The 14,223-nt window shown below is 46.6% G+C and overlaps 1 protein-coding gene across 1 annotated transcript; it reads left to right on the forward strand.

The window, feature by feature from the left end:
• The first annotated feature begins 6,464 nt into the window (after positions 1–6,464).
• On the forward strand, positions 6,465–7,789 carry LOC121996447 (1-aminocyclopropane-1-carboxylate oxidase-like). The gene is made up of 4 exons (XM_042550429.1): positions 6,465–6,575; positions 6,676–6,922; positions 7,020–7,171; positions 7,271–7,789. The coding sequence occupies exons 1-4, from the start codon at positions 6,474–6,476 to the stop codon at positions 7,715–7,717; spliced, it is 948 nt and encodes a 315-aa protein (XP_042406363.1). The 5' UTR covers positions 6,465–6,473; the 3' UTR covers positions 7,718–7,789.
• The last annotated feature ends 6,434 nt before the right edge of the window (positions 7,790–14,223 follow it).

The raw sequence follows: 14,223 nt of genomic DNA on the forward strand, positions 1-14,223 counted from the left end.
CTTGTAGCATACCTGATCGGGAAGCTGTGTCAACCGACTAAGGGTTTGTCTCGGTCCCTTAACTCCCGAATACCCTTGGAGTCAGGGAAAAAACATAATGAAAAAACTAACCTGTCAGCCGGCTGAAGCTCCACTCGATCCCTCAACTCTCGAATACCAGTGGAGTGAGGATAGAATATAATATATGTGTCGAGATCCTCCAGGATTGTGATAATAGCAGAGAACCTCCCGATGTCATTCATCTTCACGTTCCAAAACAGGTGAAGGATGTTCCCACAGATTGCGCCAAATTTGATCCCGTCCGGAAGCTGAGTCAGACGGACCGCCAGGTGAGGTGGTGAGAATGTTGACTGAATCGCGACGTCCCGGAGAGGAGGTGTGCTGAGATGGCTTCTGTGTTGACTAAATCTTCAGAAGTCCTCTTGTCAACGCTACCCTGCAGCCAGCAACCGGGTTGACCCGGCCCCGGTATCCCAATGCTCAAGGCAGATCCAACGAATATATGAGTACAAGATAAGCCATAAAATAATGAAATATGCATAGGATATGAACGGAGAACGTACCCTGGCCCAGGGGGGCTCCCTCGGATGGGACGCGGCTCGAGTTGTCATGACTCGGAAGAGTAGCTGACTCTGATCAGGATGAAGAGATGGATTTGGTGACGCGAAGCCGAACGCGGTACAGAACCGGAAGACGACATGCAGACCGAGATAAGACACCGGCACACAGGTCGGGAAGTACTAACGGCACGCAGGTCAGGACACGAAATCGACACGCAGGTCAGGACACGAAATCGACACGCAGGCCAGGACACGAGATCGACACGCAGGTCGGGTTACACTATTGACACAGATCAGGATAGGACATCGGCGGGCAGGCCGGGAGAAGACACCGGCACGTAGACCGGGACAATATCAGGAGCGGAATACGGTCAAATCAGTTGATCCGGATGTAAGTGGATGGCATAAGAGTGGTTAGGGAATAGGGAAAGGGCAGTTTTGTCATTTCATTGATTGAGGGTTTTTGCTCATAAAGAGCACGGTTCACACAGCGCAAGAGGAGGCTCTCGTGTGGTGATTTTCCGCCGCCAGCCAGGGAGGAACGTTCTCCCTCTCACATCCTTCGTCAGCGCCCGATGCAGTCGCCGGCGCTACTCTTCTTCTCCTCCTCTCCCCTCTCGTCGGCAGCCTCCGCGCGCACAGCAACCTTCCCCCGCGGCCACAGCCGCCGCCGGCAGCCACTATTACCTTCCCCCGCGGCCACAGCCGCCGCCGGCAGCCACTGCTGCCTTCCCCCGCGTCCATAGCCGCCACCGGCAGCCAACGTTGCCTTTTCCCGCGGCCACAGTCGCCGCCGACAGCCGCATCTTCCCCATCTCGCATCTACTGCCGCTGTCTTTAGTGGATATCGTCACCTTCCAGATAGCCGCAGCTCGATACTATTTGGGTTATTCCGGCCATCGCGCCGAGGTTGGGTTCGGCCATCGAGCCGAGGTTGTTCCGGCCATTGAGTCGTTGGGTTTCACTCTGTGCATCTCTTATGATTACGAGCTATCTGTGTTATCCGGCCTGCGTGCCGCGTATCGGCCTACGAGCCATTATGTCTCGGCCTACATGTCGCTTTTCGGATCCGGGACCACGACGACTTGATCATTAGCTCGACCAGCTCATCCATCCATCCGAGGGCGCCCCCCTGGGCCAGGGTACGTTCTCGTACCTTTTCTGCATTCAGTTAATTATGCTATATTATTATGCGGTTATTTATATGTCTGTGGGATTCGCCTCGAGCACCGAGGTACCAGAGACCGGGGGCGACCCGGTCGCTGGATACAGATACAGTTGACCGGAGGAGGACTTCTGACGATCTGGTCAACGTAGAGGACAGATCATCGACCGGGTCATGGGGATGCGGTCAACCTTCCGGACACATCACACCGCGGGTTCGCTTTCCGCTTCCAGGGCAGAACAAAATGGCGCCGTCCGTGGAACGCGCTCGATCCGGAACGTGAAGATGAACGACGGATAGTTCTCGCCATCCTCATGATCACGGTCGCTTTTTCCGTATTTATCCCGGCGGTATATGATCCAGATTAGTCTCAAGGCCCCGAGCCGCTCGGGAGGTTTATATCTCGAGCCATGTGCTCGAACATCAAGGCCCCGAGCCGCGGGGAGGTTTATACAGAGCCACGTGCTCAACTCAAGGCCCCGAGCCGCTCGGCCGGGAGGTTTATATCCGAGCCACAGGCTCGGCCAAGGCCCCCGAGCCGTTCGGCCGGGAGGATACCCGAGCCATGCTCGAGAGGTTTATATCCGAGCCACGTGCTCGAACTCAAGGCCCCCGAGCCGAGGTTTATATCCGAGCCACGGGCTCGAACTCGAAGCCCCGAGCCGCTCGGTAGAGGTTTATATCCGAGCCACGTGCACGGCCCCGAGCCGTTCGGCCGGGAGGTTTATATCCGAGCCACAGGCTCGAAGAGGTTTATATCCGAGCCACGGGCTCGAAGCCGAAGGCCCCCGAGCCGTTCGGCCGGGAGGTTTATATCCGAGCCACAGGCTCAAACACGAAGACCCCGAGCCGTTCGACCGGGCTGCATACTATTATGGCAGGATGGGAAACCAAAACCCTGCGCTGTTCAGGATGATAGAGGGAGGTTATTGCCTAGGAGCGAAGGCCCGAGCCGTTCGGCCGGGTATATGGTATCCGAGCCCAGCGCTCGATGTGAAGGCCCGAGCCGTTCGGCCGGGTATATGGTATCCGAGCCCAGCGCTCGATGTGAAGGCCCGAGCCGTTCGGCCGGGTATATAGTCTCACTTGAAGACCGACGAGCACCGTCGGTAAAAATCGAGAGCCGCGCCGACCGGCTATAAATATCCGCGCCGACTATAAAGCCGCGCCGACGAGCACCGCCGTTAAAATCGAGGCCCAGCGTTAAACCGTATAAATATCCGGCGCCGACGAGCACCGTCGTTAAAATCGAGAGCCGCCCGACCGCGCTATAATATCCGCGCCGACGAGCACCGCCGTTAAAATCGAGCCGCCCGACCGCTATAAATATCCGCTACGACGAGCACCGCCGTCGTTAAAATCGAAAGTCGGACCGGCGACTATAAACCTCCGGCCGAAGAGTCGAGCGGCGCAATGGCCGGCGACTATAAACCTCCCGGGCAAGACCTCTGCACGGACCAGCATATCATATATTCTCTCCCCTGTTCGGGGTCGAGTTATCACCGAAGGCCCCCGAGCCGTTAGGCCGGGAGGTTTATATCCGAGCCACGGGCTCGAAGCCGAAGGCCCCCGAGCCGTTCGGCCGGGAGGACCAGTATATCGGACCAGTATATCATACATCTATCTCTCCCGTTCGGGGTCGAGCAGTCCTTGCGGCCCGGCATCTATCTGACCGATCGACGTCACCACGGTCGCACGCGCGGCATCGTCCGCCCGGCATCTATCTGACCGATCGACGTCACCACGGTCGCACACGCGGCATCGTCCGCCCGGCATCTATCTGACCGATCGACGTCACCACGGTCGCACGCGCGGCATCGTCCGCCCGGCATCTATTTGACCGATCGACGTCACCACGGTCGCACGCGCGACATCGTCCGCCCGGCATCTATCTGACCGATCGACGTCACCACGGTCGCACGCGCGGCATCGTCCGCCCGGCATCTATTTGACCGATCGACGTCACCACGGTCGCACGCGCGGCATCGTCCGCCCGGCATCTATCTGACCGATCGACGTCACCACGGTCGCACGCGCGGCATCGTCCGCCCGGCATCTATCTGACCGATCGACGTCACCACGGTCGCACGCGCGGCATCGTCCGCCCGGCATCCCACGTGTCATTCGGTTGGCTGTCATTTTACATGTCTATCACTTAGCTTGTTGTCGTCCGCCCGACATTTATCCGATCGATCCGGCATCTATCCGACCGATCGACATCATTCCGGTCGCACGCGCGGCATAGTCCGTCCGACATCTATCCATCCGATCGGCATCCGTCCGATCGCTCGTTCAGCATTGTCCACTCATCGCTACTCGATTGCTAGAACAGCATTTTATGTTCGCTCGCTGACCATTCTCGGTGCGGCTCATTCAGTGCGTCGGGCCAGCATTTCATGATCGACTGATCGTCATTTTCTCTGTCGCCCGTTCGGTATTGTCCGCTCGCCATCTACTCACTCGATCGACATCTTTCCGATCGTCCGTTCGGCCACACGCTTGATCGTCTATCCACCCGATCGTCATCTCTTCGATCGCCCGGTCAGTATCTGCGTGGCTGCGCACTCGGCATTGGACCGATTACAGACTTGGTCCGCTCTGTATCGCTACCATCTCCTACGACACCACTATTATAGCGACCGCTCGAGCGACATTATATTATTGGTTTAGCGATTTGGTTTTGACATCGAGAGTGGTTCAACTCTTTGCAATAGACGGTCCAGTCAGTCGGACTCACGCCTCCTTCGACTAGACTTGAAGGGGGGGCTTGTGATCCGGATGTAAGTGGATGGCATAAGAGTGGTTAGGGAATAGGGAAAGGGCAGTTTTGTCATTTCATTGATTGAGGGTTTTTGCTCATAAAGAGCACGGTTCACACAGCGCAAGAGGGGGCTCTCGTGTGGTGATTTTCCGCCGCCAGCCAGGGAGGAACGTTCTCCCTCTCACATCCTTCGTCAGCGCCCGATGCAGTCGCCGGCGCTACTCTTCTTCTCCTCCTCTCCCCTCTCGTCGGCAGCCTCCGCGCGCACAGCAACCTTCCCCCGCGGCCACAGCCGCCGCCGGCAGCCACTATTACCTTCCCCCGCGGCCACAGCCGCCGCCGGCAGCCACTGCTGCCTTCCCCCGCGTCCATAGCCGCCACCGGCAGCCAACGTTGCCTTTTCCCGCGGCCACAGTCGCCGCCGACAGCCGCATCTTCCCCATCTCGCATCTACTGCCGCTGTCTTTAGTGGATATCGTCACCTTCCAGATAGCCGCAGCTCGATACTATTTGGGTTATTCCGGCCATCGCGCCGAGGTTGGGTTCGGCCATCGAGCCGAGGTTGTTCCGGCCATTGAGTCGTTGGGTTTCACTCTGTGCATCTCTTATGATTACGAGCTATCTGTGTTATCCGGCCTGCGTGCCGCGTATCGGCCATTATGTCTCGGCCTACATGTCGCCGGATCCGGGACCACGACGACTTGATCATTAGCTCGACCAGCTCATCCATCCATCCGAGGGCGCCCACGTTCTCGTACCTTTTCTACATTCAGTTAATTATGCTATATTATTATGCGGTTATTTATATGTCTGTGGGATTCCTCGAGCACCGAGGTACCAGAGACCGGGGCACCCGGTCACAGCTGCAGGTACAGTTGACCGGAGGAGGACTTCTGACGATCTGGTCAACGTAGAGGACAGATCACCCCCGGGTCATGGGGATGCGGTCAACCTTCCAGACACATCACACCGGCAGGTTCGTTTTCTCAGCTTCCAGACAGGAACATCAGTGGTGCCCAACAATAACCAAGGCACAAAGGCTGAAACACCACAACACACGAAGCTGGCACGAGATAACGGCACGAAGGCCGGCACACAACGAGACGGAATCAGAGCCGGGACGAAATCGGCATAAGGACGGCGGGCACGTGGACTGTCGGCGCTCGGGGGCTGCTGGTCAGAGAGGCTACAGCGCGTGGAGGCGTGACGAGTCGAAGGAGGCATCGGCAAGCAAGGCCGCGGTGCCCGATGACTGCCAACTAGCGGGGTTGCTGCGTAAGGATCGGGAAAAAGGGGAGGGTTCTGTTCCGACGACGATAGGCCTAAACGGCGGTGTGCACGAGAGCGAGAAGAGGGGTGGCAGTCTGCCGGCGGCAACGCAGCGAGGAGGAGCCGGCAGCGGCGTAGCGAGGAGGAGATGGAGAGGAGTAGGAGTGGCGGTCGGTGGTGAGAACTCGAAGGAGGAGATGGCGTCGTCGCTAGCGAGGGAGGGAGCTGGCAGAGATGCTACTGGGCGGCGTCGGTATTGTCAACGAGGAGAGGTAGAGGGAGGGTTGGTTGTCGGCGTCGGCTTCAACGATGGCGTCGCGAGGAGTGTGGAAAGGAGGAAGTCTTCTCCTCCGTTCTTGTTGGCGGCGTGGTGTCTAGCGGGAGAAGAAAGGAAGGCTATGGCTGGTGTCAAGGAGAAGGAGGGGAAGAGAGGTGATGGCCGGCGGCCGACGTTGACGTCGGCGAGGAGTCGTGCGAGGATGAGGAAGAAACCCATCCTGGCGACTGGCCCTCACCCACGAAGCAGCCTCTTCTCATTTGCTGTGAACAGTCCCCTAATAGTGTTGCTATAGTAAATTGACCAAAATACCCTCCTCCTCTCCCATTAATCACCCCTCTGCCCTTGATACCTATCCACATCAAGTACTACTCCAGTAGTTGTATAGCAACTAGCTAGCGGAGCAAATTAAAAGCCGACCAGTACTCTGTCTCTCTCTCCATGGCTATTCCAGTAATGAACTTCTCCAAGCTGGAAGGCAAGGAGAGGACCGAGACTCTGGCTCAGATCGACAATGGATGTCAACAGTGGGGATTCTTCCATGTCTGTTGTTTTACGACTCTGTTAATTAGATTGCTACTGTTTTAATTAGATCAGTCAATTTAGGAATTACTTAATGTTACTAAAATTAATGTTTTTGCAGCTGGTGAACCATGGGATTCCAGTGGAGCTGCTTGAACGCGTGAAGAAGTTGTGCACGGAGTGCTACAGGCACAGAGACGAGGCCTTCAAGGCATCTAGGCCGGTGCAGCTCCTCGACCAACTCGTTCGGGAAGAAGAAGAGGTCGCTGGAGATGTAAACAACAACAAGAAGAAGTTGGACGATGTGGACTGGGAGGACGTCTTTGTTCTCCAAGACGACAATCAATGGCCATCCCATCCTCCCAAATTCAAGTAATTAATTAATTAATTAATTATATCACACCATCATAAATTTTTCATGACAATTATTATATATGTTAATTGATTCGATCGATCGATTAATCATTAAGGAGACGATGAGGGGGTACAGAACGGAGGTGAAAAAGTTAGCCGATAAATTGATGGAAATCATGGAAGAAAACCTGGGGCTGGAGAAGGGCACCTTCGAGAACCAGTTCACCGGAAACGGCGAGCACGAGCCGTTCTTCGGCACCAAGGTGAGAATTATATTGATTGACACTTGACAGAGCTAGGAGAGACTTTAATTATAAATAAAACAATTAATTTTAATTCTGATGTTGCGTCATTAAATTAAGGTGAGCCACTACCCGCCCTGCCCGCGGTTGGACCTTGTGGAGCTGGGCCTCCGCCCCCACACCGACGCTGGCGGCGTCATCCTCCTCTTCCAAGATGACCGTGTCGGAGGCTTGCAGATCCTCAAGGACGGCGAGTGGGTGGACGTGCAGCCGTTGGCCAATGCCATCGTCATTAACACCGGGGACCAGATCGAGGTGGTCAGCAATGGGCGGTACAAGAGCGTGTGGCACCGCGTGCTCGCCACCGGCAATGGCAACCGCCGCTCCGTCGCCTCCTTCTACAACCCTTCAGTGAAGGCCGTCATTTGTCCGGCTTCGGCCTCCGCCGTCGACGAGACCACTGGCGCCTACCCCGAGTTTCTCTTCGGGGACTACATGGACGTGTACGTGAAGCAGAAGTACATGCCCAAAGAACCAAGATTTGAGGCGGTCAAAGCAATTAATTAACTAGGAGCTAATTAACTATACAATGGTTAATTATATGATTAATTATAATTGTTACCGGGTTTATGTTTTTTCCTTTTTTTTTTTCCTCATTCTGTGGACTGCCATTGTTTGTTCCTTTTGAGAAGCTGCATGCAGCAACACTTTGTGAAAGTTTGAAATAAATAATGGAGCTGGTAATATATACTCTAGCCGTAACTAATGTTTTAGCACTTGTTTGGATCGGTGTATAATGACAGCAATATAATAATAACCAATATCTCAAATTGATTTTAATAAGTCGAGATTTACCTTATTTAACATCATAGATTAATCCAAATCAATAGCAAATGATAATATTGTCATGTTTATTGTATTTAATTAGTCGAGATTTGCTATTTATCAATAGCAAATAAAAATAAAATCAATAGACTTCATCACATTAATAGTTGTATCATACATATCTTTTATGTAAGGTCTCTCAAGTCAGGTTAAAATAAAATAATAGACCTTAATTAAGGAATTAACTTATAAAAAAAATTTTGTAAATTTTTGAAATTTTTTTTAGGATTTAAACTGAACTCGTAGGACATGGTTATGGGGATAAATCTATTAGGCATTGAGAAAGTCAATTGGAATATCAATTAAGATGAGAGTTGATTGAATTGATTAAGCTAAAGTTTTATTTAAGGGACCTAGGGAAAACCCCTAAGTTCTCTCTTTTCTTGTCATTTCCTCACCTTCGGACCTCGTTGTCGCCTCCACCCTCATCTTCTCCTCTCTTCATCGTCGCCAATGTGATTTCTCCTAGGCAAGAGTTCTTGACAGCGATGCGATCTCCTTTAGCCTAAGGTTCCCGATGGCGGCACCAATAGGGAAAGGAAAGGTGCTTCGCTAGTGGGAATGGAAGGTTTGATCACGTTCTGAAACCTAATTACTCCTCCATCCTAAAGGAAAGGCAAGCATTATTCATATTTCTTTTGTTAAGCATGAAGCTGTGGGGTAAGAGGGTAGGTACCTTCGAGTGGAGTGGGTGATTCTCTATTGAATCCGGATGGATTTGGGATGCTTTGTTTTGGTTTGGTGTTGAGTTGATGGTTTGACTATGATCTTGGAGTTAAATGAAGGATAAAAAAATTGGGAAGGAAGAATATCTTTTAAGTCATACCCTATGTTCCAAAGGATTTTTGTGATTCCTATAATGATTTCAATGCATGCTTGCTTAATCATGTTTTCTTGGCATTTCATTGATACTATGATTTATTGCTGATGATTTCAATGAGTGCTAGCTTAATCATGATAGCTTGGTATTTCAGATTTTATTTAGTGAGTTCCTACTGTGATTTCAACTTGTGCTTGTTTAATCTTGTTAGTTGGATATTTTTGTGACATATTTGGTAGAGGGTGACTTGTGTCATTTAAGATTGTTGCATTCCATGATTCTTTCGGCTAATGGATGATTTATAATGTTGAGCGAAAGCTTATTAGTTTAACTTATCATATTTGTATTGTTGTGATCAAATGGGGAGAGGGTTGATTTGGTGGCTATTCTTCTTTCCATGGTTCTCTTAGATTGGGCATGGTGAAAATTTGTTAAATGCCCAATTAACATAAGACCCAATGGTGAAACTAGATTTAGAGGGGCCTAGGTGCATTTCTTTGCTTAATTAGCATGGGGTTCCATTTTTATGAAAGTTAATTTAAGTATGTTTAGAAGATATTCTACCTGTATGAAATGCATGAGGTTCTCATTGTTTCTTTTCATGAAAGCTAATTAAAGTATTATGCATGAATGCCTATGAAGTATGAAATGAATGTCGAAATGTTCATGAAACTTGCTAAGGAATGATAGAAATAATAAAAAAAGAGTAGCATGTAAGGATATGGGGATGTATATGTGTATGTGTGGTGATAATACGGGATTGGTGCCCCGAGATTAGCTCTGGGGAGGGCCTTTCCAAATGATCCTGTCTGAGAGCTTGCGAGATGAAGCGTTGGACGACGATGAACGGTGACGAATAATGACTATGATGTCGTCAAACAGAGGAGGATCCGAGAAAATCACAGTGGACCTCACAAGAGTCTAAATGCAGAATAATAGATCCGAGAAAACCAAAGTGAATCTGAGAACAATACCTTGCAAAATTGAACTCTGGCGAGGTACCATCATGGAAAGATGAACTCCAATGAGGAACACCGTGGATCAACGAGGGCTCGGTGATCCCCTGGATGATCTCCTCCACCTGCGCACTATGAGGTTGTTACGATTATGCAAGTGCACGGATTCGTCGTCAGTAATAAAGATTATCGATCCCACGAGGACTGGTTATAAGCACTAGCGATGGCTCACTTAGGATTAGCTAAACTACCGACGGTTGTAAATTATCTAAAGAAAAGAGATTTGGAAACGGAAATGAGAACTAGCAAAGAAGAAGTAATAGACTTGGTTTATGAAGAGTCCTAGGAGTTCAGTTTCATTGTTGTGGTATTGATGTATCACATTCTATCCTTTACTTATTGTCCATCAACATGCATTCGCCGGAAGCTGAAGTATTTATTCTTAGGTACCAAATAAAGAAGATCCCTATGAAATCCTGTTACGGTTAACCCCTGTTACTAGGGCACCTTGGTAGATCACAAGAATACTACTCTAATTGGTGTCACTAAGGATAGATATAAGGAGCTTAGTTTGGTCTCTTACTTCCTTGTGGAGGAGTTGTCTCTTCTTTCAAGGAAGTACCCTAGATGTCCATGAATGGGTTACCCCTGTCACTAGTGCCCCTCAGGTGTAGAATCTAAGATATTCTCTCTACGAGATAGGCAATTCGTACACAATCTATTAACACGATATAGAGATCGAGTAGTCAAAACAAAGCAAGCGAAATCATCCAATGAAATAGAGGCATAAGTATGAGTCTTACATCAAACCAATCCACAACTACTTCCTCATCCTAGAAGAAGGAATCTACTCCATAGATGCCGGAGAAAAACCTGAAGACATAATGTTAAGCATATAATTCTCAAACAAGAAAAGAGAAAGAGAAAAGACGCTTATCCAACGATGACGAGTGATCTTCGGATCCAATTTTTTATTTCTGGGGTTGATGTGGTGATGAAGGATCACTGGACGGAGGTCTTGGACGGCGTGGAACGACACCAAGTCAATTTTCTCTCTGACGGCTCGCTTCCCCGCTCTCCTCCCTTGAGGAAAAGGGTTAAAACCCTTTTATAGGCTAGGGCGCAGCTACGGCAACATGGTCGTGACAATATGGCACGACCGTGCCCTTTCTTGTCTCTGGTTGCACTACACAACCATGCCAATTGGCACATCCGTGTGAACTTCGGGCTCGCCTGCTGGGACACGGTCGTGCAGGGTTGCACGACCGTTCCTTGCTTGGCTTCGGTCGTGGGGGGGGGGGGGGGGTACGATCGTGCAGGGTTGATCTGCCTCTGGTTGGTCGCACGGCCGTGCAAGAGTTGCATGGCTGTGCACTAATCCTCTTCTATTTGGCCACACGGTCGTGCAAGGTTTCACGGCCGTGTTCTCTGGCTTGTTCCAGTGCATCGACAATCACTGTTTTTCCTCCGAAAGTTATCCCTTTCAACACAAAATCAAACAAAGAGCAGATATCTGAACAAAAGAGTATATATGATGAGTACATGATAAAAAAGGTGATCATGCAAAAAATATATACATATAAAGCAAGTGAATGTGCATTAAAATATGCATAAACGATCATAATATTTACGCACATCACACCCCCAGATTTGAACCTCTAATTTACTTGTCCTCAAGCAAAAGGCTGCAAACTATGTTCATGAGCGCCTGATAGTGTTTCATAATTCCTAGTGCATTCACCTAACTCTATCAACTAATTTCATTGATAAGCACTATTGTGGAGTAACCTAAGTATGACCTAATCATAAGTTCTTTGTGCTCGGTGCAATAAGTAACTCAAACTCAGATTATTATTAATGCATGTCTATCATTTCAAGACTAAAATCACAATTAATTCAGATTCAAACAAACGAGATTGAAATATATTCTTCCTTGTGAATATAAGTTATTTACCTTCATAATTGTTTGTAAGACATCAAACGACTAGATATAACATGTCGATAGGTAATAATGTATTATCTCAATTCATATACTTGAATCAACCTTCACTCTGATACCAAATGTTAGATTTATCTTAAGGCAGTAGAACGTGACATAAGCTTGATCCCATAATCAAGATTTCTACCGTAAAGCAGATCTTATCAAGCACATGAACGAATTTAGAGAATAAGAATTACCTACATTGAGCGCCGACATCATTGAAGACTCGATCTTCACCTCTTTCGCTCTACGAGGGGATATGGATTCTCATGTGTACTTCTTAGGATTGTCGTAAGCCGTCGTGTGTAGGAATATGTAATAAGCATTCAAATAGACTAGACCTAAGTGTCTATTTATAATAACAACAAATCATAATTCTTAATAGGTAGAGCAAGAGATGGGACCAACCCAATAAAAAATACAATCACTAGTTCGTTCATCAAAACTTTAATGATTGAACTAATTAAATAAATTATTAAATAATAACCCAACTAATTATAATCTGTAAGTCAACATATATTATGTATTAGATCCCGTCAAATCCAACACTAATATCTAATATCTAATATTTAATTTCGGACAAGATTGATTGAGCAAACAATAGCAAGGGAGTACCTTAGTAGAAAGATAAAAAAAAGATAGATTTTCAGGTGAAGAAAAAACTTAAAAGAAAAGGACAAGACTATCATACGTGGCACCACTATCTTATCAACCAGAGATAGTGACAGTTAACTATACCAATATTTGATTCATCATCAGCATGTAATTAATGATAAATGTGCCATAATTTTGAAAAACATCGGTTAGCTTAATCAAATCTGGTTCTAGAACGTCAACATGTCTTTCTTTTCTTATCGTTTTTTATCAGTTAGATTTTTGTTTCATTGTACCTCTAATACTCACTTGCTATTCAAAGCACCCCTTATAATTTTAAAAATGTCAAAAGTTTTGTTGTTTATGTTGTTTGTTCTCGACTAATAACCTTGTTAAATAATTTAATGGAACGGTAGTGAGGAGTTTTCACAAATTAGGTCATATGTTTACTGTATCATCTTTATCGTAACTAGTTTAGTGATAACATATCATTGTACACAATAAATATCCATTATATATGTCCATTTGTAATAATAAATGGGTGTCTAAACTTATGGGCAACTATGGGTACCTATAATTTTAAGCAAACTTAAACTCGATTATTGAATATAATTGAGTATCTAAATCTAACTTGACTTAAGTTAGTCGATTATATATGAATTTTCATTGCCGCCCTTAACCAAAAAAGGTAAAATTCTCATTCAAAAATTAAATCTCTCCCAAAAAAGGTAAAATTCTCATTCAAAAATTAAATCTCTCCGTGGGTTCTTTTTAAACAAGTATTTTCAATATGATAAATATGACCTATAAACTAAATCTAAATTTGACAAAAAAAAAAAATATTTTTTAAGGATTATTATGCTAAATGGGAAAAGATAATGATGCACATTTAAAATGTTTTGCAAGACTAATGAAGTTTTTGTTAGGACCATGAAGATGACATAGAGGTAAATATATAGTTGGTGCCCTAATTGTTAATAAAGCAAGACACCCTTATTAGTTAAGCTTAATAAAAGATTCAACTCTTCCTTCAAACCCCATAAATAATTTCAATAAATAAGCTCGATCATATATATAACAAACCCAATAAGATAAGCAAAAGATCATATTCAACTCGGTTAATTAACTTCGTTAAAGTTACATTTATAATTTCATTTGTATTGAAAATAAAAATAATAAGTTAAGAGTAACCATATATGAATTTTATGGATATGATTTGAAAATAATTATTTAAATATAATTGAACTTGACCTTGGAACTTAGAGCATTCATAGTCTGAAGCTCCCACTAGGAGGTCCATCCGTCAAACGACGAGCGGCTCTGTAAACGCGGAGCCGCTTCATCGTCAATTTTTTTAGTTTTTAATTATTATATTTTAAATATTTATATGGAAAAAAAATGAAGGAGAGATAATAAATATATATAATGAAAAAAACATGAGAAAAAATTGTTGAGTGATTTTTTAATAATGAAAAAATATATAAAAAATTTTACTTTTAACGTAGTATTAAAAAAAGAGCTCCTTACATGGATAGGGATATATATGCGATCTGTAGACTCGTTTACATGCCACTGACTGTACTGAGTTGGTCAATATAATGGGCATCAACACGCAATCATTGACATTAATTATGCATTATTCGGACAATTATATAATTCCTGAAAGAAAAAAAATGTAAATATTTTCCACCACATTTTACACCATCATCATTCTAATGCATATCTTTCCATCTCCTGCAATAATTCGTTGAATAATTGCACTGGCCACCAGAAAACCTGTGTTAAAGAAGACGACGGAGGCTGCTGTTTCCTCACATGCTTCTTACAACAAAAGAGG

Source organism: Zingiber officinale, chromosome 6A (assembly GCF_018446385.1).
Source record: "Zingiber officinale cultivar Zhangliang chromosome 6A, Zo_v1.1, whole genome shotgun sequence".
Classification (NCBI taxonomy): Eukaryota; Viridiplantae; Streptophyta; class Magnoliopsida; order Zingiberales; family Zingiberaceae; genus Zingiber; species Zingiber officinale.